Source organism: Trachypithecus francoisi, unplaced genomic scaffold (assembly GCF_009764315.1).
Source record: "Trachypithecus francoisi isolate TF-2019V2 unplaced genomic scaffold, Tfra_2.0 Lachesis_group8, whole genome shotgun sequence".
NCBI lineage: Eukaryota > Metazoa > Chordata > Mammalia > Primates > Cercopithecidae > Trachypithecus > Trachypithecus francoisi.
In genome coordinates, this window is record NW_022681473.1 from 93,304,637 (window position 1) to 93,331,600 (window position 26,964).

The following is a 26,964-nucleotide window of genomic DNA, read 5'->3' on the forward strand; positions in this document are numbered from 1 at the left end:
TGTATGGGGGTAGGTGTGGTTAGAGAAAGACAAATCAAAATGTCTCCTAGGGTTTTGGCTTGAGTAACTGGGAAAGTATTGGTGCCGTTTCCTGAAATAAGGATGACTAGAGGAGCAACTGGAGTTTGGAAGTGGTGGAGATTAAGTTGTCTGGTAGAAATTGAATGAGGAATGTGGAACTTAGAGTAAAGGTAACGACTACAAATACAAATTTTGAAGTATTCTTTAGATACATGATATTTAAGCCTGGGGATTGGCTTCGACCAACTGGTAGATAGCAAACACAGTGTGTAAGACCAGGCTTGAACTTTGCAAAATTTAGACTTCAAGCATAGGAGGAGGAGCAAAGGAGATGAATGGAGTGGGAGGAAAGACAAGAGATTGTAGTGTCACAAAAGCTAAGAGGAGAAATTGATGTTTGCTGGGAACAGCAAGCAATTAGGTATTATAAGAGATAGTACGTGGCATGAGATAATAAAAGATAATAAAAGTACCTATAAGAGGTAGGAAGTGGCATGAGCTAATAAAAGAACTAGGCAGAATATTCGTGTGAGCCATATCAAAGACCTTAGAATTTCATATTCTGTGGACACTGGGGAGCTGTTGCTGGGTTTTATATAGCAAGGTATTATATAATTCTCTTTTGGTATGTCTGTTTGTTGGTATGTGGATTTGAGGGGTAGGACTGGAGGTAGGTAGACTAGGAAACTATTGTGATATGTTTTACAGGCTAACTGGAGTTCCGTTCACGTGTAGAAACTTAAAATCCTGAGGTGGTCCAATCATAGTTCACTGCAGCCTCAAACTCCTGAGTTCAAGCAGTCTTCCCTCTTCAGCTTCCTCAGTAGCTAGGAGTACAGATGTGCACCACCATGCCCAGTTAATTTTTAAATATGTTTCTTTAGAGATGCGTTCTCACCATGTTGCCTAGGTTAGTCTTAATCCCCTCACCTCGGCCTCCCAAAGTGCTAGGATTACAGGTGTGAGCTGCCAGGCCTGCCCAATTGAGTTATCTTTGAATTTCCTTTGTTGTCTGTTTTATTATGTATGCATAGTGATATTTAAAAATATTTAAATGGATTTTATTGCTTTATTGAATAGTAAAAGTACAGATATTAATTATTGGATACTGTTGTTTTACAGAGTTTTAAAAGCCTTAGAGGCAATTTCAGCAGTTTAGCACCCATTGACCTACACCCAAACTGTTTAACAAACTGTTAGCTATATACAACTTAGGACACTTCAGTTAAAAACCCTGAATGTAGGAGCTTAATTTCACTTCTTTAGCTGTTTCTTAAGTACCTTTTTTTTATGACTTTCCTTCTCTATTAAGTAGGATAATTTAGTTAACTTATGCTCTTAGATAATCACTAATTTTAGCTCCTTTAGAAACCTCCTTTGCAGTTTCTTGTGAATGGAACATTTATAATAAGAACTTTACTTTGATAAACTATAGTATTATCTTTATGGATTTCATTTAGTCTTGTATTACTACTTTATCTTTTTTAACCTCTGATGTTAGAGTGCCTTGGTTGAATTTGTGTATAGTAAAAAATAACCATCAGAGTTTATATCCAGGAATTTTCCACCAAATCAGAATATATAGAAATTTAACAAATTGTTTAAATGCAAAAATTTTAATTTAAAAAATAAAGTCATGAAACAAAAATTAAAATAAATGAAATCGTAAGAGATTTGATAAAATAGGTTGTTATTCACTTTTTTTTTAACCTTTAGATTTTGCCCTTATTTCAAGAAGCGGAAGACAAAAACAGACTTCTACGAACTGTGGCTGGTGGAGGTTTAGAAACAATTAGTAATTTGAAAGCTAAGTGGGATAAATTTGAGTTAATGATGGAAAGTCACCAACTTATGATTAAAGACCAGGTTAGAACTTTTAGTTATTTATTAAAATGGGAACTTTTTTCTCACTTAAGATTTCTTGCTTATCTTTTATTCCTTTATAACCCAGGTTTATAATAATTTAATGTGGCTGTTGAAATTGACCTCCCTGACTACTTTTAAAGTAAAATGCTTTATATAAATGATGATTGTTTCACATGGTTTTTCTTTACTTCCTATCATGCCAAGAAGAAACCAATGTCTTTGAAATGTAGCATTATTTGTAGTCTTATGGATGAATTTATTGCTTACCTACTATGTATGACTTAAGTTTATTTCTGAAACTCATGTTTTCTTTAATTACTAAATTTATTTGGATATCAGTTTAACAACTCTAATGGAGACCCCCAAAATTGTAGCTTATGTTTCTCTCTCACATTAGACTATAAGCTGCTATGGTGCCTCTGCTCTGTAACTTTGTCCGAGTCCCAGGTTTTGTCAATCATATTTGTCTATTATCTCCAGCGTATTGTCCAGGATGGGTTATTACCACATTCTTTTTTTTTTTTTTTTTGAGACAGAGTCTCGCTCTGTCGACCACATTCAGTTGATACCTAGTAGGGTTGGGAGAGAGGGAAAGAGAAAAGGGCACACCATCTGTCTTTTAAGGACACAACCTGCAAGTTGCACATATCTACTGCACTCATTTTATTGACCAGAAGTTAGCCTTAGGGCCCAGTCTTTAGCTGCATGGGAGACTGGGCAATGCCTTCCTTAATTTAGCCTTCCTTAATACTTGGGTAGAACAATCAGCAGTCATCAGACATACATTTTTAAATTATCTCACCTTTGTCGTTAGTTGTACTAATTAGTTGTAGTTAATCACATGAATGATTTTTAAATGATGTTATTTGAATGTTATCTCTTGTTATTATAAATTTATGGTCTAATTTATATCTTTGAATTATTTTATTGAACTTGGAATTAATAATTAAAATACCATCCTTTGAAAAGTTGACATTGGTCATTGATACTTTTTCACTTTTAAATAGAAAATAGTGTGAACCCAAAATGAGATTTTACTCTGCATTGAATTGTTTAAACTTTATTGGCTTATAGATTGAAGTGATGAAAGGAAATGTGAAATCACGTCTTCAGATCTATTATCAAGAACTGGAAAAATTTAAAGCTCGTTGGGACCAACTAAAGCCTGGTGATGATGTTATTGAAACTGGCCAACATAATACTCTTGATAAAAGTGCAAAGTTAATAAAAGAGAAAAAAATTGAGTTTGACGAGCTTGAAGTCACAAGAAAAAAGCTGGTGTATGTTTTTTCTTTAAAATTGGTACTGCTCATTTTGAAAAAACAATTTATATATCAAGCTAGTAATTTTCTTATGTCTGTTATCTTGATACCTTTCCTCATAAACTTCATCACTTTTTAAAATACAAATAATAAGCATTCATGAACTGTTGTCTTAGGAATCATGGTTGTGTTACATAAGGATATTAAGAGAAAGCAAATTTCAAGAAAGGCCTAGAAGATAAATTTACCTAGAAGTTATATCAGGGGCTTGGAATTGTCACTTTCTTTGAACTTATCCTATTTATAAATGAAATATATACAATTTTCAGAAAAATTACTTTTAATGCCTCTGAGAGAAAAATAAATCTAGCATAATAATAATAAAAGACTTCAAAGAAAAAAAGAGTTGTTGGCTTATAATAATATAAAGTATTAAATTTGAGCACTGCTTTAGGTTCTATTTAAGCAGATGCTTTCATAAGTGAGTAGAGTGAGTCAGTTTTATTACCATAATTACTAAATGGCATTATACTGACTAGATGAAGGATCTCTTGTATCTAGAAGCTTGCCCTTTCCACTGAGAAGAGTATTCTTTTCCCAAATTAATCTGTAGATTTACACAATCTTGAATATTTCATATATAAAATATGTATTATGTACATATAAATCTCTATATTACCAACTCAATTTTGACTTCTTTGGATAAAATGTATATTAATGAATTTATAGAGTTCATATATGAGTAGGTAAAGTAAAATTCTCATATTAGATAGGTAGTTTCCTCATGTTCTTTATTGTAGTTTCTTATTGTATGTCTATTAAACATACACACGTGTATATATACACACATACAAGGATTGGAGTTAAATAACTTAATGGTACTTAACAGTATCAATATTTCTGTTTTTAAAATTTAATATTCCAATATTTGTTTCTATAGTGATGATTGCCATCATTTTAGACTAGAAGAGCCTAATTTCTCCCTGGCAAGTCGCATCTCTAAAGATATTGAGAGCTGTGCACAAATTTGGGCCTTTTATGAAGAGTTTCAACAAGGATTTCAGGAAATGGCCAATGAAGACTGGATCACTTTTCGGTTTGATTCAAAAACAATATTTAGACTAATAATTTGGTTGTTTTATTTTTGGATGTAAACTTTGCAATGTGTTTTTGGTATTTTATAGGACTAAGACATACTTGTTTGAGGAATTTTTGATGAACTGGCATGACAGGTTAAGGAAAGTTGAAGAACATTCAGTGATGACAGTGAAATTACAATCAGAGGTTGACAAATATAAAGTAAGATTGTTTTACTTATTTTGCTAGTTAAAAACAATGTTTGGAGCTTTTGTCTTTTTCTTATGTAGTGACTGAACTATATAATTTTACTTTATATGTTTTTCAATTAAATTATTCCATTTCATGAAGAAAATAGGAAATACAGAGTAAATCACAGAAATTATTGATATTTTGGGTGGGTGCGGTGGCTCATGCCTGTAATCCCAGCATTTTGGGAGGCCGAGGAGGGCGGATCCTGAGGTCAGGAGATCGAGACCATCCTGTGAATGGTGAAACCCCGTCTCCACTAAAAATACAAACAATTAGCCGGGTGTGGTGGTGGGCACCTGTAGTCCCAGCTACTTGGGAGGCTGAGGAAGGAGAATGGCATGAACCTGGGAGGCGGAGCTTGCAGTGAGCCCAGATGGCGCCACTGCACTCCAGCCTGGGCGACAGAGCAAGACTCTGTCTCAAAAAGAAAAAAAAAAAGTAATTATTGATATTTCTACTATCAATGAGAAAGAAGTTATAAGAAATTTATGGCCGGGCGCGGTGGCTCAAGCCTGTAATCCCAGCACTTTGGGAGGCCGAGACAGGCAGATCACGAGGTCAGGAGATCAAGACCATCCTGGCTAACATGATGAAACCCCATCTCTACTAAAAAAATACAAAAAACTAGCCGGGCGAGGTGGCGGGCGCTTGTAGTCCCAGCTACTTGGGAGGCTGAGGCAGGAGAATGGCATAAACCTGGGAGGCGGAGCTTGCAGTGAGCTGAGATCCGGCCACTGCACTCCAGCCTGGGCGACAGAGCGAGACTCCATCTCAAAAAAAAAAAAAAAGAAATTTATGTTAAAGTTAAAAAACAGAGTGTTTATACATTCCAGTCCATCATGGGTCCTATCCTATAATAATAAAAATAGAGATAGTCTATGTCATGTTTTAAAATGTATTAAACTACAAAGGGTAATTTGTGTGTATCCGTAGCAACATTTAATCAAAAGCTTTATACAATTCTGTTTAAGAATATGATTTTAAGATTATTAAACAAGAAAATGGAGTAATTAAATTTTTGATAACCAATAAGCATAAAAGTAAATACTAATTTGCATTTTGCTAATACATGTATAGGTGTATACGTATGACTTTTTCTTTTTTCTTTTTTAACAGATCGCAATTCCTATCTTGAAATATGTGAGAGGGGAGCATCTTTCTCCAGATCACTGGCTTGACCTTTTTCGTCTCCTTGGACTTCCTAGGGGGACTAGTCTAGAGAAACTACTGTTTGGTGATTTGCTCAGAGTAGCTGATACAATTGTAGCCAAAGCTGCGGACCTTAAAGTATGACTCACTTTTATAAATATCCCATAAGTCAGGCCTTTTTAAATATACAATATTGCTTCATATTTTGTTTAAATACAAAAAACTAGTCCTTTAGGGGAATCAGCTTTAATCAAAAAGTAAACAAACACAAATCATTTTACATAAAAGAAATAAAAAAAAATGTGATATGTTACACATAGAAGCTAGAGGATACACAAATCCAGAGAGCTAAACCAAGAATCAGTTTGCTAATCAGGTTTAGAAAAGGTCTTAAGTAAAAGTAAAAGTTGCCACAATTCTATTACAAGTGACACTTTTAGTGTTTCGTTCTGGCCATTCAAAAATGTAAGGACTCTTGATGTCAAATTGTTTTATTTCCTATCCAAAAAATAAACCTTTGTGTTTGTTAATAACCCTGGAATGTTTTTAAATCATCTTGAGAAGTTATGAAGCATGACTCTTGCAGAAGATAACTCTAGTTGAATGTTAATCATTTTAGATGTATCAGAATCTGCAATAAGATTACAGTATAATTCCTGAATTTCTTTTGTTCCAAATATGGGCCTTTTAGTCTGTAAGACTTTAAATAAGCCAAACTAGTTTTGTCTTTTGTGATGGATGCTTTAACTTTTTGCTTTTCTTTTAGAGAAGTAAAAAGCATAAGGCAGAACTTTGTATATATTTTGACCATGTGAACCAGGATACTTAGTATCTTACATGATTTGATAAAATAGCCAGTAATTTTCTTGGGTTGCATGTAAAATAGAGTCACTTAACTTTTTTTTTTTTTTTTTTTTGCCTTATGATGAAAAGCCAGATAAAATATATTTTTCATAAAATACTTTTCTGTTATTTACTTATGTGATAATTAATGTTGAACTAATAAACATGGATATTTTGTGTTAAATAGGATTTAAATAGTCGGGCACAAGGTGAAGTTACAATCAGAGAAGCTTTACGTGAACTTGATCTTTGGGGAGTTGGAGCAGTGTTTACGTTAATTGATTATGAAGACAGCCAAAGTCGAACTATGAAGCTGATTAAAGACTGGAAAGATATAGTAAATCAGGTTGGAGATAATAGATGCCTTCTTCAATCCTTGAAGGATTCTCCTTATTATAAAGGATTTGAAGATAAAGTATCAATTTGGGAAAGAAAACTTGCAGAGTTAGATGAATACCTGCAGAATTTAAATCATATTCAGAGAAAGTGGGTGTATTTGGAACCCATTTTCGGTCGTGGAGCATTGCCCAAAGAACAGACACGCTTCAACAGAGTTGATGAAGATTTTAGGTCAGTACAATGATGTAAGACATAAATACATATGGTAGTTTTTTTAAAAAAATTCATATTGTGAAGTGCTTAATAAAGGCAAATTACTTTTACATTATTGGTATCCTCTGTGTATTCAAACTCTTTCTCTAGAGGATCCTTTTGAGAAGCTTTCTCTAGTGGATCCTCTCATTCAAGCATTTACTTCTTGAACCATTATGGTGTGGTCTCTGTTATTACTACTCTACTTAATAATACATACTTCCTAAAATCACCAATTACTTTCCTGTTTTAAATTCAAAGGACATTTTTCATTTTTTATTTCACTTTATCTCTCATTAGGATTTAATAGAGTTGAGCATTTCTTCTTTCTTAGAAAGTCTCTTCCATTGGCTTTTGTGATATTGTCCTCTTTTGGTTTTCTGACTGTCTCTCTAGTTCTACACATGGTTCCTAGTCCTTAGCTGTCTCCAAACCTTTAGATGTAATCATTCTCCAGTCTTCAGCCTTTGATTTTGTTCTCACTGTATTCTCAGGTAATCTTAACCACTGCCAGCATCAGTTCTCTTTTATGTGCTTAGGTCTCCTCAACTTATATGTACAGCCCATATTTCTCCTCTGAGCCCTAAATCTAGCAAACATGCTCAAACAATAGGCTAAAACTGAATTCATGAGCTTAATTTACCAGTTCCTTTCCAACAAATCTTTTTTCTTTTTGATTCCTATTTCAATAAATGGCCCAACCTAATTGTTGAAAGCAGAGACATGATGTATGACTTTGATATCTCCCTCTTTCTCCACTTTTACATACATTAAGTTACCAAATTTTGTTGATTCTAACCTACTTAGTGTATCTTGAACCAAACACCAGTACAGAAGTTTATCTGTACCTCTATTCTATTCTAATATTCTGTATCTCTCACTTGGATTATACACATTAACCTTCTGACTTGCTCTTATATAAGTTTTTCACACAACAGCCAGAGTAATTGTTTAAAGATGCAGGTTCAGCACTTTCTTTTATTCCTGTAAATAAAACTTTAAAATAGTTTCCCATCGTGCTAGGGATAAAGCATGATCTGCTCCTTGTTCATTTCTGTATACTTTTCTTGTGCTGCTCTCCATTTTGCTTTAGTGACTCTGACTTTTAGTTTCTTGGACATACCTATCTTTTCCCCAGAATCTTTGCCAGAAACTTCTTCTACTCGCTCACTTTTTCTTTTTATTCTTCATCCACATGTCAATTTAAATTATTCCTTAAAGAAGTCCTAGGTTATGGGTTGCCCTGTTAGCCATTTTAGTGGCTAAAATACCTAAAAAGTATTTTAACTTTTTACTTTATTTATTTATTTAACTTTTTACTTTATTTACTTTATTTATTTATTTTAACAATACTTTTCCTTTTTAACATCACAATTTTATTTAAATATTTCTAGAAATTATTTGATGTCTTTTGCTGTCACTGGAAGCTCTCTATTCGTTAGGGCTTAAAATTAGCTTAGCAAATGAAATATATAAGATAATTTATAATATGGGAAGTTAAAAATAGTATTGTGATATTAATTTTTAACATTCCTAGAGGTATAATACTGTTACAATAGTATTACCTTTAGTTTGTTTTAAGCAGGTAAAAAAAGTCTTAATCTCCTTTTTTACCCCCCAAATTGTTAAAATAGATGTGAAGATACTTTTTTTTTCTTTTGTAGATCAATAATGACTGATATCAAGAAAGACAATAGAGTCACAACATTAACTACTCATGCTGGAATCAGAAATTCTCTACTAACAATACTTGATCAGCTTCAAAGATGTCAGAAATCATTAAATGAATTTTTGGAGGCATGTTTTTTAAGAAAAAAATATCATAAATTGTAAAGTACTTGATATCTTAATTATTTGAAAAAAAAAAGCTATTTTTTGTTTCTATTTTTATTAGGAAAAACGCTCAGCATTCCCAAGATTTTATTTTATTGGTGATGATGACTTATTAGAAATATTGGGCCAGTCTACTAACCCATCAGTGATTCAGTCTCACCTTAAGAAACTTTTTGCTGGTAGGAGTCAACATTTATTTAACAGATATTTATTGAGTTTCAACTGTCTGTCAGGCCTAATGTTATGCTCTTAAGTAGACTACTGAATACAGTAGTCAGTTCATAGATCCACATACAGTTCCTATACCCAAAGAACGTACAGTTTAATAGGGGAGACAAGGTTGTAAGTTGACAAATATAATACAGTGTGACAATTCTGGTGAATGACATAAGTATGTGGTGCTATAGCTCCATCTGTGAGGGCATTTAGCTCAGTTTTAGGGCATCATGAATAAGTGACATCTAGGGTGATAGCTGAAGAATGTATAGGCCTTAGTTAGAAAAAGGTAGGCAGGCAGTGGGAATAGGCTGTTCTAAGGCCTGGAGTGAAGGAGAATATGCCCCTTCCTTATTGAGTTTAAGATCTCCTGAATGACATCCAGGTGGAGATACTCCATAGGCAGTTACTGTCAGTGAAGAGACCTCGGTGAGAATGTAGGCATCATCCATATAGAAATAATAGTTAAGCTATGGGAACAGGTGAGATTACATGGGGGAAAAGTATAATGTCAAATGCTTTGATGTTGTAGAGTCACTTTAATGGGATACTTATTAGTGGCAAATGGAATAGGCTTATTACCAAAATAATGACTATTATTTTCTTAAAATACTTAATTTGCTTGGAAAGAGCAAGCAAATACATGTTTCTATAGAGCAAACAGCTCTATAGAAAAGAGCTATATTTTTCAAATTAAATTTATGAAGTAAAGTAATTTTCATCATTTTAACTAATAATCAAGGATCAGCAAAATATAACCCATGGGCCAAATCTGGCTCACTACTTGTTGTTTTTTAAATAAAGTTTTGTTGAAACGTAATCCTGCACAGTAGTTTATGTATTGTTGTCTATAGCTGCTTTCATGCCATGAATGCAGTGTTGAATAGTTGACACTGACCATATGGTTCATTAGACTTAAAATATTTACTCTCTGGTCCTGTACAGAACTATTTATCAATTCCTGTGTATCTGAAGCTTAGGATGCTTATATTTGTAAATATGATTTGGGCAATGGGAGGTAGTGTACAACAAACACTTGGAATCAGAAGCCTTTCATTCAACCAGTCTCTCTACTGTTTATTAATTGGTTATCAAATTACCTCTCTGAAATGTAGTTTTCTTCTTTATATTACAAATAATAATACAGTTTTTAAATGAAGATCAAAATTACATAGTATGTTCAAGTTTTTTATATACTATAAAGTGATACGCAAATTTGGTGGAGGGGGAAGTCTTATTTGCCGTCAACACATTTACCTGTTCATGGGCATTTGGGTTATTTCCAGTTTTTGGCTATTATGAATAAAGCTGTTGTAAACAATCATATAAGTCTTTTTGTAGACATACATTTTTATTTGTATCGGATAAACACCTAGTTTTGGAACTGCTGCATCATATAGTAAGTATATGTTTAACTTTTTCAGAAACTGCCAAATCATTTTCCAGAGAGGTTGTAACATTTTTCACTCCCCCAAGAATGTGAGTTAGGACACTTCTTACTGATTGGTACGTACTAGTTGAGTAGGTTGCCTAAATTTTTTTTTTCTGGAAAATGGTAGGAATGAATAAGCAAACATATATAGAAATATCTAAATAAACATTCACAAATTTGACAGCGAATCATGCCATGTATAGTTAGATATTGATAAGAAATATTTCAGATGAGTGATAAGAATATTGATCCAGAAAGTGATTTTTTTTCCCTCAATAGGACATTTAAATACTAGGAGCACTATATATTATGTGGTATACATTATAATTCAATTATATATGTTTTAGGGTATATATTAACACTATTTGACACACATATATTGTATCTAATAATTGTGTCTTTAATCTTTTTGCATTTCAATTGTCGCTTTTATATTTCAGGTATTAACAGTGTTTGCTTTGATGAGGAATCAAAACATATAATTGCAATGAAATCTTTAGAGGGAGAAGTTGTACCTTTTAAAAATAAAATTCTTCTATCAAATAATGTAGAGGTAAGCAATTCTTTTTCAAATATGAAAACAAAAAGAATTAACTATATATGAACTTTGTTTCTAAAATAATTTGGTCAATTTAGAGGGTAAAGTTGGTTAATTTAGGTATTTTAGGGAACTCAGCTCATATCTTAAAAAATGATTTATTTTGTTAGTTTCAGAGTGTTTTGATATTAAAAAGAATATAGATTTTTTAGTCTTTGGAAGGCAGCATGTAATTTTGAAAAGAACCTTGGCCTTGGAGTAAAAAACCTTAGATGTTAATCTTAGCTCCATAACTGAATAGCTATGTGACTTAGAGTGTTGATTTTCTTTTTTTTTTTTTTTTTTGAGATGGAGTCTCGCTCTGTCACCCAGGCTGGAGTGCAGTGGCCGGATCTCAGCTCACTGCAACCTCTGCCTCCCGGGTTCACGCCATTCTCCTGCCTCAGCCTCCCGGGTAGCTGGGACTACAGGCGCCGCCACCTCGCCCAGCTAGTTTTTTGTATTTTTGGTAGAGACGGGGTTTCACTGTGTTAGCCAGGATGGTCTCGATCTCCTGACCTCGTGATCTGCCCGTCTCGGCCTCCCAAAGTGCTGGGATTACAGGCTTGAGCCACCGCGCCCGGCCAGAGTGTTGATTTTCTAATCAGTAAAATGGTAATCTCAATATAGTTGGAGTATTTCTTATCCAAAGTATTTGGGACCAGAAGTATTTCAGATTTCAGATTTTGTTGGATTTTGGAATATTTGCATTATGTCAGTTCAGCATCCCTAATGTGAAAATCCAAAATGCTGCAATAAGCGTTTCCTTTGAGCATCATGTCAAACTCAAAAAGTTTTAGATTTTGGAAGATTTTGAATTTTGGATTTTTGGATTAGGGATATTCAACCTGTAACTGTTGCAAAGACTTTCAATTAAAAATTAAATGAGATAATTGGCTTTCAGTACACTGTTTAGTGCTTGGAACATGGTACTCAAAAAATTTTAGATGTCTTTACTCTTTAAAATATGAATTTGTATAAGATAATTTGGGTGAACAAGTAAGCAAACAACTATCGATTAACTGGTTCTGCAGGACTGGAAGTAAACTGATCAAAGACCTATTATAGGCATATAGCTAAAACTAACTAGCAATAGATTGCATCACATGGAATTGTAATTTTTCAGTTTCAAATTATCTTCCAACTGGAAGCCAGGGCCCATGCCTTGTCATGTGCATGTCCATACAGCCTAGCAAAATGTTTATTCCTGGTTAGGCTTCAACATTTTATTGGATATTGATTACATAAATCAGTTGATTGAAAACCTGGGAGATTTGCTAATCATATTTGGTTAAGAGTTTTGTTGTTTTTCCTCTCGTAGTTTTGTTGGATGTATACAGAGAGACAGAGCTTAAATTTTAGCAACTGGGCTAGACCAGGTATACCAGCAAAGGAAAAATTGAAACTCTAGAAGCTTTATATTGTTAGCAGAGAAGGTGTCTCTGTTGCCATGCACTGAGAAGCGGATTCTCACTCTTTAGCTTCAGTGAATTTTGATGCTATTTTCAGTACTGGAAAATGCTCTACAGATTGAAAAAAAAAAAAACTGGAACTCAGAGTGATTTAAGTACGCAATGATGAAAGGCTAAGATTGCAGCTTTTGCCTTTTTATTACAAATGACATATTTTTAAGGTTAAGAAGTGATTCATATTCATTGTTGTTTCTATCAATGATCATTGTCAGTTTAACTTTTTATTATTTTATATATAATCAAGTGAATGGAAAAATACATTGTTTTCACTTTGAAACAAAATTAGTTTTGTTGGATGAAGCAGTCTCAGCCCCCAAATAATACATTTAATCCTGATGAAGCAATCCCTTCCTATGGTTACAACTTTATGAATATAAGATCACCAGGATAGCATGAGCCGGGGCACTTAGCCAGCCATTTTGACTCTGATTTATTGACCAAACTATCTGGTTTGATTCGTCATAATGATGAAACAAATGGGTCAGTTTTAAAATGCTCATATTATATTGGCTTGTGTAGATATAGTCATGGTAGTTGTAGCCACAAATTTATAAGTTTTCACACTCATCATTATCCTAAGAGGTGAAAAAATTGTTTTCTCCAAATTATTTAAACTGTTCATTAAGAAAATAAAGAATTATATTCCTATAACACATTTTAGGAGTATAATGATCAATAGGAAAGTATAATACCCTGTCCTGAAATAAAAACATAAGAGTTAGTCAGTAGATTCTATATTTATTTTATGTCTTGTTGATATTATTTTCCGATTTCTTTTTCAGACATGGTTGAATGATTTGGCCTTGGAAATGAATAAAACTTTGGAACAGTTGTTGAAGGAATGTGTTACTACTGGGCGAAGTTCTCAAGGTGCAGTTGACCCATCTCTGTTCCCTTCACAGGTAAGGGGGCTTATGTGTAGAAGGAACATAGGCATGGTACGTGGAAAGATCCCTGACCTAGGAGCCAGGAGGTTCAGATAAATCGCATCTGTTTTCTCCCTTTATCTAACAGTTAACGGACAAATTGCTTAACTTCTGAGTCTCTGTTCCTTCAGCTGTAAAGTGTGGGAGATGAATTGAGATCCAAGCAACCTAGGCCAGTGGTGAGTAGGATGGGGAGAAGGGAACCAGGCATCTAATAGCTTCCTGGTTCCATATGATTAGTCCATCATGATGGAGAGGCACAGGATCTATAACACTGCTGTACCCTACCCGTTCATCCCTCCCATGGGATCATCTAAGCATTGGAGCTGGCAGGAACTTAGCAGGTATTAGTGTACATCTGAAACAGTCACAACACTAACCTGTAATATTGACAGTGAGAGTGAGGTCATATGGTGAGTTACAGAGATTGCTGCAGGTCAGGGTTAATAGGCGTTCATCCCTGAACACTGGGTACTAGATATTTAGCTTACAAAATTTGTATCAGTCTATATCAAAATGTGGCACTAAGACTTGTGTTAAACATCCTGCATTGTTTAATAGTTGCGCCAGACTAATGTTACAGGTGTAGGTCATCAGGAACTTCAGTTCTTAGCGACTGTGGATGGTAGACATTGGGATGTTTCATGATGTCTCAGAAAATCTACCCAGCAGCTCTCAAAGTTACTTGCTTTTCAAATAAAAAAAAATGTGGTGGCTATTGGAACAGGTTTTTACGTTGATTTTCTTACTGTATGGAAGCTTGGAACAGTTTACATTCTGAACCATTTTCTCATATATGCCATTTGTATCTTTTAGCATTTTAAGGCAAACTGAAAAGTTTCAAAAAAGCTCAAGTTCCTAGAGAAAAATACAAGTAATCATCACTGAATAATCAAAGCCATTGTAGAACCAGAGTAGACTGCTTTATTACCACCTAAAATGTTTCCTAGTACTCTGTCAACTTCCAGATAGGATTTATAAATCAACTTAGAATAAAAGACACAGTATAAAAAAGTCTACAAAAGCAATATTGTATAATATTTGGGTTAGGGAAATGACAATTGTGTCAGGGATATAGTGGGAGATAATAGGCTAAAGAAAGTTGTTGGATTTCAGCCTGCAACTTACCTCCAGGCCCTTGAGCAGTCAAGTAAAAGTGTGAACTACTAAAAATGTAAATAGTTCATTACTAAAATAAAGAATTCTAGTTTATTAGCAATTAATGCTAGTAAATATTGATCTCAAGAGTTTTACATAAGGGGATTGAGTCGCATAATTGGTTATTATGTACTGATAATTCAGTTACTTTTTTTGTATGGACCTGAAATAATGGTAGAGAGGGCACTTTCTGGTCTGGGAAGGAGGCAGTGTGGTAAAGTGGAAAGAATCTGACTTTGGTTTAAATACTAATCTTTGCCAGTTATCCTGAGTAGAACATTTTGACACTTACTTTACTTACATGACTTTCAAGTACCTACATTATCAAGTCATTTTGAAGGTTATTTCATAATGTTTGCAGAGCACCCCTAGTTGTCATTACATTTTAGGTAATTAATAATATTAGTTCCTATCCAGCTGTCTTAACAGTAATGTGATTTTATAACCCAAGACTGTAAACTATAACTTTTGTTAGCCATTCACAGAAATTATGTAGCTGACTGTAAAAAATTAAGTTTATTGATATGCATTCATAATATAGAAATTCAGTAGTATTGCCTAGGATTAGGCTTGGAGATGGCAAAGCAACATTTTCATATAAAAATCAAAGAGCAAAGTCTTTTTCTCAAAAGCAGATTTGGTTCTCCATAAATGCCTCATCATATACCTGATTAAAGAAGCTGATGAGTTTCATACCACAAAGTTTGTTTGGGCGATGACTTTGCTTAGAAATGTGTTACTAATTGGCTTTCTCTTCCACAAAAGAACGATAATGTAATATTTATAGAATGTTTTAAGTTGGAGTAAGACAGCAGCTTAGCCTGCTCTGATATGGAGTGCAGTGGTGCGATCTTAGCTCACTGCAACCTCCGCCTTTCAGCTCAAGCAATTCTTGTGCTTCAGCCTCCCAAGTAGCTGGGAGTACAGGCGTGCGCCACTATACCTGGGTAATGTTTGTATTTTTTAGTAGAGACGGGGTTTCTCCATGTTAACCAGGCTGGTCTCGAACTCCTGGCCTCAAGTGATCCGCCCACCTCGGCCTTCCAAAGTGCTGGGATTAGAGGCGTGAGCCAATGCGCCTGGCCAAGGCAGATCTTAATTTAGGAGAATATTGGAATTTTGCTATTGTAGCCTTTGGTAGTATATTAAGAAATTATTTTGAAATGCTAAAGATTGCCCTTTTACTAATTAGAATGCATCATACTTTGATATCTTTGTAGTTTACTGGTTGAAAAGCAACCATTTCTGAAGAGAGGGGAAGAAAATACAAAGGCTTTGAGGTTGCAATAAACATAGTGGGTTATAGGATCAGAAAAAAATAGGCTGGTAGTAGAGTATAGTATGAAATGAGTTCTGTGAAGTAGGCTTGGCTGCATCATACAATGCTTTTTCTACTACTGTATTACTCTATTAATATTTAAGGTTCCAGTATGATATTAAGATGGAGATATCCAATATACAATTGACAATTTGAAAAAAGGCGTCTTTCTTTAAATTTATAAAACATTTCTAAGTAAATTCACCTTTTAAAAATATATTTTTTCTTTATTCAATAGATTTTATGCTTGGCGGAGCAGATTAAATTCACTGAAGATGTAGAAAATGCCATTAAAGATCATAGTCTTCATCAGATTGAAACACAACTGGTGAATAAGTTAGAACAATACACTAACATTAATACAAGTTCTGAGGATGCAGGGAATACTGGTATGGAAAAAACATTCCCTTTTCTGCCTGGTTTTGGGTTATTTTTTGGCATTCTATCCTAATTTACCTATTGTTTTCGACTATATATCTGTGTTGGTGATTACTCGAGGAATTACAACATATATACTTAAATTTTTATAATATACTTTGAATCAGTAATTTACTAATTTAAATAGAATATAAAAACCTTACTACCCCTATAGGCTTCTTTATTCTCTCCTTTTAATATTGTAGTTGTGTTACTATTTTACATCTGCATACACTGAAAACTCCATGAAATTATGTTATAAGTTTTGCTTTTAACCATCAAAGATATTTGAGAAAACTTAAGAGGAGGACAGCAATCTTTTATATATACCTAGCTGTTTACCATGTCTGCTGCCCTTCCTTTATTCCTGATGTTCCAGGTTTCCTTCTAGTGTCATTTTCCTTCTGTCTAAAGAACTTCTTTTAGTGTTTCTTTTGGAAAAGGTGTGCTGCCTGTGAATTCACATAGATTTCCTTTACCCAAGAATGTCTTATTTTACCTTTATTTCTGAAGAATTTTTCAGTGGCTATCCTGGGTGAACAATTCTTTTCTCTCAGCTTTTAAAGTGTTCTGCTTCCATCTGAGCTATATGTTTTCTGATGAGGAATCCACAGTCATTTGAATTGTTATTCTTCTATAAGTAATACATTACTCTTTTTTTTGGCAGCATTCAAGACTTTATCATATTCTTTAGTTTTCAGTAGTTTGATGGTGATATAGACACATCTTTGCATTCATTCTATTTGGGGTTGTCTCAGTTTCAATCTGTATATTTGTTTTTCACCAAAATCTGGGAAGTTTTTAGCTCTTATTTCTTCAAATATTCTTTCTGTATTATATTCTTTCTCCTATGCTTCTGAGTTTCTCATGACATGAATGTTAGACCTTTTGACATGGTCTTAGATCTCTGAGGTACTGCCTTTTATTTTTTTTTTTTAATTTTTCTCTTTATTAGCCTGCACAATTTCTACTGCTCTGTCTTCAAGTTCACTGCCTCTTTCCTTTATTATTTCCATTTCAATATTGAGTCCATTCAGTGATTTTCAAAGAATTAAGAATTTAGTATTTTTCAGCTTGAAAATTTCTATTTATTTATATTTTTTTATTTCTTTGCCGAGATATTCTGTCTTTCCACTTGTTTTAAAAGTCTTCACCTTTTACTTCTTTTACTTCTTAGAGCACTTTTATAATAGGGCTTTAAAAGGCTTTAAAGTTTTTTTTTTTTTTTTTTTTTTTTTGGAGGGCGGGGACAGGTTCTTGCTCTGTTATCCAGGCTAGAGTGCAGTGGTGAGACTGTGGCTCACTGCAGCCGTGACCTCCTGAGCTCAAGCAGTTTTCCCACCTCAGCCGCCTGTGTAGCTGGGGTTATAGACACATGCCACCATGCCTGGCTGACTTTTTTATTTTTTGTAGAGGCATGGTTTTGCCGTGTTGCCTGGGCTGGTTTCAAACTCCTGGGCTCAAGCAGTCCTCCTGCCTTGGCCTCCCAGAGTGTTGGGATTACAGGCTTGAGCCTCTTTGCCTGGCAATAATAGTACTTTAAAGTCTTTTGCAGATAACCTCAACGTGTATGTCATCTAGATACTGGTACCTATTGTCTTTTCTTATGTGAATTGAGATTTTCTTGGTTCTTTGCATGTTGAATAATTTTGGATGATATCATGGACATTTTGAATATTATGTTATGAGGGTTTGGGTTTTGTTTAAATCCTCGGGAGAATATTGATATTTTTGTTTTAGCAACTGATCCTGTTGGATTCAGACTGCAAGTTGTAGCCAGCTTTCTGTGGGTTATGGTTCCGGTGTTAGTCTGTTTTCAAATCTTTGCAGTGCTCTTTCAGTCTGTCCCTCATGTGTTCCCTAGTAGCCAATTTCAGTCATTGGTTTCTGATTAGAATGAGATCTATTCATGTATCACACCTTGGCAATGAGTCCAGGAGTTCCTAAAGAAGTTTATGGGGTTATTTTTTCAATCTCCTTCTTCTCCATGATCTTCCCGGCATTTTATGGTTCCCTCAGCCTTCTGGTTTGTTTCTCTGGCCAGAAAGCTGGGGTTCATGTACTTTATTTTCTTGCACACTTTTGTGCAATTTGGGTTTGCCTACTCTCTTGGGATCACAGCTCCTCTGGAGTTTTAGGGACTTCTGGGTCCCAGCTGCCAGTGGGATAGCTAGCAGAAGACCCCTTTCCTTCTAAAGCTTGAGCTAGAGGTGGTCTTCTAGAGCTCTCTCTACACCAATTTGGGTTTCTGGCTGCATTGGGTATGGTCCTAGGGTTGCCAGAAGGGGGGAAAAAAACAATGGTAAATCCACCACTGGTTTGGTGTCACTTCTAATTCTGATCTTCCTCAATTTGCCTGCTACTCTTTTCAGAGTTCTAAATAGCGGTTCAATGTATGTTGTCCAACAGGTTTTTATGCCTGCATTCACAGGGAGAAGTGGGGTAGAGTGTGCTTACTCCTTTGAATAAACTGAAACTCCTTTTTCTTGGAATTTTGATATCTTAATTTTTATACTCAAAATTCTTATTTCTTACTTACCGGTAGATTTGACTTTTTTAACTTATGTGATTTGTATTACTATACCATTCATATGCGTCATGAAATTACCATTTAAATTCATTGAGAATTCACCTGTACACATAATCATAAATTGTAGAAATCACAGGCTAACATTTTCTCCAACTGTCAATATTTTTATTTGTGCCTAGAATCGGGCATCCTGGAGCTTAAACTTAAAGCCCTAATTCTTGACATTATCCATAATATTGATGTGGTAAAGCAGTTAAACCAGATTCAAGTTCATACAACTGAGGACTGGGCCTGGAAAAAACAACTTAGATTCTATATGAAAAGTGATCATATGTGTTGTGTTCAAATGGTGGATTCTGAATTTCAGTATACTTATGAATATCAGGTATGAGTTGTGGCAGTGTTTTATATTTCCAATTAGAAATTATTTACTTTAAAGGAAATTTGTTATTGGTAGAAATACTTTTTGATTTAAGTAGTAATTTTTCCATAATATTTTTAGTATTATTGTCTTGTTTAATCAGAATTAGAAAGGTGTCACATAAGAAAAAAGTGAAACTTCATTCTATATACAAAAAAGTTAACATATTGCTAGTATTGTACTGAATTCTCAAAAATGTACCTTTACTTGGAGTTGCATTTATATACAATTTGAAATATATCTTCGTCCAAGGAGAACTGAATATAGACAACCTCAGTCAAAGCAATTTGGTTTGTGTCTCCTTATACAAGGCAAAAATGAGTGTAATTTTAAATATGCTAAAATGTTTGCTAAATATTTTTTAGTTTGTAAGATGAAAAAATTTTCAGACAAATAACCTAATTAATGTAACATGTTCTCAAAAATTCCAGCTGTTGCCTCTGCCTTTTTTTATCATAATGAATGGATCATCAAAATATATTTACAATATTGTTAATAAACCTATGTTAGGAGAGCTGCCAATTGACTTTTTCAAAAGGGAAATGTATTTGAGACCCAAATCTATCTACCCAAATCGAGGAAAAACACACTGTAAATTATAGCTGGAATGGGAGTCTGTTTTCTCTACAGTTTAGTAGAAACTCTGAGAATTATTTGATAAATTAAAATGATTAATTTCATAAGAATTTTTCAAATTAATTACACTTTGTGACCTCCAAAATAGTTCTGATTTGTGGATATCACAAGAGTCAAGGAAATAGTTTATATAAATTTTAAGATATGAAATGGGATGATTACTGTATAATAATTTTGGATTTGTTTTCCTTAGAAGTATATCTTTGTGCCATTAACAAGAGCTTGAGAAACAATTTTGAAACCTAACAATGTACTGAGTATAGTATGAAATACTTTCTTGAAAAATAAGTTTGATTTCAGTTTGTGTTTAGGAAGCTTCTTTCACTAGAAAAAATTTTGGATATTTTTCTGTGTTAAAAACTTTAACCTGTTTGTTGTATTTTTATCTTTTTAACTAGGATCTCATGCTGTAGAAATATTTGTAAATGTTAAATAGAACATGAATACTCTGACTTTGTGTTGTTCTTATATAGGGTAATGCTTCCAAACTGGTTTATACTCCATTGACAGACAAGTGCTACTTAACTCTCACTCAAGCTATGAAGATGGGACTTGGAGGAAATCCTTATGGACCAGCTGGAACTGGGAAAACGGAGTCAGTAAAGGCTTTAGGTGGACTTCTTGGAAGACAAGTTTTAGTCTTTAATTGTGATGAGGTAAAATAAATAATTACCAAAACATGTAACAATGGATTAATCATATTTAGATTAGTTTCTATTAGTATACGAAATACTCTACTTAAAAATCAGTACATTTAAATTACTTGAAGACACAGAATTTGTTTAAACTGAAATGTAAAATGGACAGAGGTTGTACATAGTGTAGTCCAAAACTTTTCTAAGAACTATGGGAAACAAATAATTCTAAATACAGAATGAATATTTATATTACATTGTAGACAAATGTTTTTAGTAAAGAGAATAATACAAAAGGAAAAATCTTCTGTTCATTTCAGATGGCAGTTTTAAAAACATTTTATATATAATTTGTATTTTGACTTAAAGAGTAACTAACACAAAATCTTGTATTTGTTCTGTAAACTTGTTAGAACACTTTCACATGCATTATTTTGTTTATCCCTTGAAATCAACCTGGGTTTTGAAAAAGTAGCTACTTAATCCCTATTTTAAAATGAGCAAAAGAGGCATGAATGGGTGAAATTGTTACCTTATCAATAAGTGACATTAAATATTAAGTAGTTATAGAGATTTTAATTATTTTTTAATGAATATCATTTTTGTTGTTTTTAAGGGCATTGATGTGAAGTCAATGGGACGAATATTTGTTGGTTTGGTGAAGTGCGGGGCCTGGGGTTGTTTTGATGAATTTAATAGGCTGGAAGAATCTGTGCTGTCAGCAGTTTCTATGCAAATCCAGACAATTCAAGATGCTTTGAAGAATCATAGAACTGTATGTGAACTGCTTGGCAAGGAGGTATAGCATATGTTGGGAATTTAAAGAATTAAAATATTTTATAAGACTTGATATTACTCATACTCAAGCAATATTCTGTTTTTATTTCTCCTGACACCTATGTTTGTAGTCTGTAACCTGTGTGATAAGCTTTTTTAGCTATAAAATGTTTCTGAGGTTTCTTACCCTTTTTTGGTCCTACTTTCATTCATTCTTTCATTCTTCTTCTTCTTTTTTTTTTTTTTTTTTTTTTTTTTTTGAGACAGAGTTTTGCTCTTGTTGCCCAGGCTGGAGTGCAATGGTGTGATCTTGGCTCACTGCAACCTCTGCCTCCCAGGTTCAAGCAATTCTCCTGCCTCAGCCTCCTAAACAGCTGGGATTGTAGATCCCCGCCACCACACCCAGCTAATTTTTGTGTTTTTAGTAGAGATGGGGTTTGATCATGTTGGCTAGACTGGTATTGAACTCCTGACCTCAGGTGATCCACCTGCCTCGGCCTCCCAAAATGCTGGGATTACAGGCGTGAGCCCTGTGCCCAGCCCATTATTCATTTTTAAACTTTCCGTTTTGGATATTTCAGTTAAAATAATATTTATATTGTTGTATATTATGCTATTATCTGTGCTGTGCATTGCTCACAGTGCCTTAATGTATTGTCTCATTTAATAATTACCACAACCCTTTGAAGTAGGTGCTATTATTTTTTTCCCTGCTTTGTGGATGAAGAAACTAAGACTTGGTAAGTAAGAGTAAGAAGTGGAGCTAGGAATTGAACCCAGGTCTGTCTAATTCTGAGCACAAGTTTTTTGTTTAACTTTCAAGCATAGGAGCAGAATGAAGCACATGTTTTTGATCTTTATTCTATATGAATGTTAAAACAACAAACACTTAGCTATTCTGTTCCTCACTTCTCCCCATAGGAGATATACGTTAATGTCACTAGAATATAAATTCATTTGTACAGGAAATGTACACTTTTTTATATAATGTGGATTGGTGAATACAGAAAGTTGTAAGAACTAAGAAATTATCATGTTATATAAAATAACATTTTCACAGTACAAATTTTTCTAGGTAGCCCAAGAAAGTAAGACCAGTTCTAAATTGTTAACATGTTATTTATGTGATGTTTAAACTCTTCACAAAGAAAAAGAGGAGAAACTATTCAGTGAGAATTACCTGCCATCAAGATTTAGTTTCTTCTACATTCACTTTTTTTTCTTCTCTCAGAAAGAGTTATCTTTTCTCCCAACGAATACTAATCTTTTCACCTGTGCTTTGGAAGCCTCTTCCCCGGGACCTTATTATCCCTTGTGCTATCGCTTCGATCTTCCCTCCTCTACCAATTCTTCATCAGGTTTTAAACATAATCACATCTTTTTCATCTTAATAATAACTAAAACATAAACAAACCTTCCCTGATTCATACTTCCTCTTTCTCTTTTCTTTCCTTTATAGCTAGATTTCTTGGTTTTTCTACTCTAGATGCTTCTACTTACTAATTGCCCATTCGTTGTTTACACATTCTAATTTAGCTTCTATTCTTAGGGTTTTGCTGAACATCCTCCTACTAAGGGCTGTTATCACATTCAGTTTTTCCCTGCCATAATATTTATTACATTATGATTGCTTCTCTGTAATACCAGATAGACTCTGAGCTCCAGAGTGGCTTAAACCATTATTTAGTTCAGTTGTCTCTGTGTACTTAGCAAAGTATTTAGTACTAAGAAGGCTTTTAGTAAACATATATTTAATGTATAAATAGATAATTAAATTAGTATCTCTTAAACATTCAGCCTCAAAAAACTGATTATAAATAAGCTCTGCAAAGCAGCATAGGTCCTAAGGAATTTATCATATATTGAGTAAGGAGGTGGTAAGTACATTGGAGGTTACCTTTAGCTAAGGTATAAGATTTATATGTAGTAATATGTCAACAAAATTTCTGTTGGCAGTTTATATTTATAGTTTCAAATATAAATGATGCCTGTATGTTAAATATTTAATTTAATTTAATATTTAATATTTAAATTAATATTTCAGGTAGAAGTAAATTCTAATTCTGGAATTTTTATCACTATGAATCCTGCTGGAAAAGGTTATGGAGGAAGACAAAAACTGCCTGATAATCTTAAACAGCTTTTCAGGCCTGTAGCTATGTCTCGTCCGGACAATGAGCTTATTGCAGAAGTTATTCTCTATTCAGAAGGCTTTAAAGATGCTAAAGTATTGGGCAGAAAATTGGTAGCTATTTTCAATCTATCTAGGTGAGTTTTCTTGTTCTAAATATTTTTATATTTTCCATTTTTAATGATTGATTATGGTTATTAGTGATCATTTTCATATTTTCTCAATTCCCCTTTTCCATTAATTTTATTCTGATGATTTTATTGTAATTATGGTGTAGATATGAAAGGCTTTAGTGTGCACAATAAAAATATTGGGTTCAAAACTACTTTTCATAAATATTATTAATTTGATCAGTTTTTTTATTCAAAATGTTTTTATTAGAGTGTTTCAGCTAAATGTTTCTTATTGAACTAATTTACCAGCTGACCACACACAAGCTACTGTTCTTTGGAAAGAATCCCTCACAATTTTTCTTATGTCTTATTTCTGGTAATAGAAACTGACATTTAGCTTCTTTGGGATAATGTACAATTCTGTTCCATATCACTTAAGAGATAATGGTAAACTAGACAGTGGCAGAGATTGAGAGCAAGATGGATTGATGAAAGGCTTTAGGCATAAGGGTAGCAGGTAATTGTCATTTGGTATCTTCATTAAGATAATTAACTTGTTCATAAAAGCTTTATCTTACCCTTGAGAACTGTCCATCTTTAACAGCTTACTTGAATGATTATTTTGTGTGGTTGGTTCCCTTATATAAATTAATGGGATATCAACATTCATTTCTAAGTGTCAGTAGTTATATTCTGTATTTCTTTGGATGTGACGATGAAAGTAATTTCTTCTAGCTATTTGATGCATTGATTTCCACGTCTCTACTTCAGGGAACTTTTGACACCTCAGCAACATTATGATTGGGGTTTGAGAGCTTTGAAGACAGTCCTGAGAGGAAGTGGAAATCTTCTTAGACAGCTAAAGAAAAGTGGCACTACACAGAATGGTATGATTGATTATTCCAAATACATTAACTTATTTTTAGAAACATAAACGTTAATTTAGAATAGTTTGAGATTTACAGAAAAGTTATAGATACAGTATTAAGGATTACTGTATGCCCTGCCCCAAATTCTGCTGTTGTTAACATCTTCCATTAGTATGGTATATTTGTCACAACTAATGAACCAATTTTGATACATTGTTTTTAAACTCAATTTCCTACTTTATTCAGGTTTTCTCGTTTTTACCTGATATCTTATAATAACTTTTAATGTGTGTTAAATATTAAAGAGTTGTAATATGTAAAGTCCACTTGTTCTTTAACTTTAATGTCCTTTAGAATCAGCTAGTGGCTTGTTAAAATAGATTATTAGACCCCACCCCCAAAGGTCCTGATTCAGTAGGTGTAGAGTAGAGCCTGATAATTTGTCTTGTCTTGAAACAAGAACAGAAACCTTAGAAACACATGTAGAATTTTCTCTTTCTAAAGCTAGTATATTATGATTAGACTAGGTTGTAAATGTTTGGAAAGAATACCGCAGAGATGGGGTGTCTTTCTTGCTGTGGCATATCAGTGGGTATATAACAACCATCTGACATCACTAGTTATGTTAACCTTCATCACCTGGCTATGGTAGTGTTGCCAGGTTTCTCCAATGTGAAGCTGTTATTTTCTACCCTCCTGGCTTTATTCTTTGGAATCATGTTAATAAATCTAGCTTACTCTCAAAGTGGCAAGGAAAGGATTAAGCTCCACTCCTTGGGGGGGTAGTATCCGCATATATTATTTGAAATTCTCCTGTAAAGAAGATTTGTCTTTTCTGCCTCATTTTTGTATTCATTAACTCATTTATTTAGCTCAATACAGACTTATATATATTTGTTATACTTTCCTCAGATGAAATAAATGGTTTTTTGTTCACATAAAAATAATGATTTCCCACACCTGTGCAGGTGTACGTTCATGAAAGCCTGAATAATCAGTTTCTTCAGGTTGCTATTGAAAAGTAAGTTAAAATACTATGAAAATAGAGACAACATAGAAAAAAGGACCACATGAAATTACCTCTTTGGACTTTAAATGATCAAAGTGTGCCTCTTAAAAATGGCCTCTACATTAGCTGTATTATTAGGTTGGCATATGCCTGGGTAGATACAGTTATTTTGTGAGTGCTTACATTACTATTTTTTAGTTGTCTACATTTGGTGATTTTTAATAAATATTTAAACCATACCTGTAATAAATAAAGATGGCTTATGAGTTCAGTGCTTGAAATAAACTTTAGAGAAGTCCAGACTTTTTATGTATACGTAAGCATGGAAATATTAAGCAATTATAGAGGCATGCCAGGCAATAGTTTCTTTGATTTTGTGTATCTTACCAATCAGCAGCTAATATCTGTAAAAATAAGCATCTGGCAGTGGTATCAGTATTTGCATTTGGCTTAAGAATGGGTTTGTGAACCAAGTTTGAACAAGGCTGATCAAAGATTGTTGCTTAGTTTGTTAGTTGTTTATCTTAGGACATAAACTGTGAGATGATATTGGTGTATTTGAAGAGGTACCTGAATTTGGAATTAGTTTATCTGTAATTGAATCCCAGCTGTGATACTGCTGTGCCTTCTCAGAAAGTCACTTAAACCTTCAGAGACTTAACATTCTCAGGTGTAAAATTGGAATAATAATGGTAATACTTTTTAGCCTACTTTATAGGGTTGTTAAAAGGATTATATCATATAATATAAAAGGTGAAGTACTATGAAAATATAAGTGATAATGATTTTTATTATTAATTAAAGTCTTGATACCCTGTGATTTGAATTCTATGGAAAAGAATTTATAACTGTACTTAGTGATATTTACTTTTTAGCAGTCAAAAGATATTAAAGTAAGCTTGCCAATTCATGTGATGTAATGTCTTTAAATGCTACTAAATTCTAGTGCATTTAGTGATTAATAATACATACCAAGGCTATAGAATATTTAAAAACTTTTGTCATCATTAAAGTAATAATAAATAATTTTAAAATGAAACTCTTTTCTAGCTAATGAAAGCCATATTGTGGTACAAGCACTGAGGCTTAATACAATGTCAAAGTTTACGTTTACTGATTGCACTCGGTTTGATGCACTGATTAAAGATGTCTTTCCTGGAATTGAATTGAAAGAAGTGGAATATGATGAACTAAGTGCTGCATTAAAGCAGGTCTTTGAAGAGGCCAATTATGAAATTATACCCAATCAGGTAACTGTCAAGAGTATTTTATAATAGATTGATCCCTTTTTCTAGTTGATTCCTTATTAACTATCCTTGTCCTTCATCTTTCAACTTATCTTTTATCTTTCAACTTAGATCTCACTTGCTCAGGGAAGTCTTCCTGGATCTTCAAGTCCTGATTTGATCTTCTTGCTATGTGCTCTTATCACA

At 33.6% G+C, this 26,964-nt stretch overlaps 1 protein-coding gene across 1 annotated transcript in view; it reads left to right on the plus strand.

Moving 5' to 3' along the window:
• DYNC2H1 (dynein cytoplasmic 2 heavy chain 1) overlaps positions 1-26,964 on the plus strand; it is a 386,039-nt gene that overhangs the window by 35,785 nt on the left and 323,290 nt on the right. Inside the window, exons 21-37 of the mRNA XM_033204903.1 lie at positions 1,738-1,887; positions 2,962-3,167; positions 4,090-4,245; positions 4,334-4,448; positions 5,595-5,765; positions 6,658-7,040; positions 8,726-8,858; positions 8,956-9,073; positions 10,983-11,095; positions 13,374-13,493; positions 16,232-16,382; positions 19,120-19,325; positions 20,471-20,653; positions 21,249-21,431; positions 23,454-23,677; positions 24,425-24,540; positions 26,582-26,781. Of these exons, the coding sequence (XP_033060794.1) occupies positions 1,738-1,887; positions 2,962-3,167; positions 4,090-4,245; positions 4,334-4,448; positions 5,595-5,765; positions 6,658-7,040; positions 8,726-8,858; positions 8,956-9,073; positions 10,983-11,095; positions 13,374-13,493; positions 16,232-16,382; positions 19,120-19,325; positions 20,471-20,653; positions 21,249-21,431; positions 23,454-23,677; positions 24,425-24,540; positions 26,582-26,781 (2,928 nt within the window). The remainder of the gene's footprint in view (positions 1-1,737; positions 1,888-2,961; positions 3,168-4,089; positions 4,246-4,333; positions 4,449-5,594; positions 5,766-6,657; positions 7,041-8,725; positions 8,859-8,955; positions 9,074-10,982; positions 11,096-13,373; positions 13,494-16,231; positions 16,383-19,119; positions 19,326-20,470; positions 20,654-21,248; positions 21,432-23,453; positions 23,678-24,424; positions 24,541-26,581; positions 26,782-26,964) is intronic.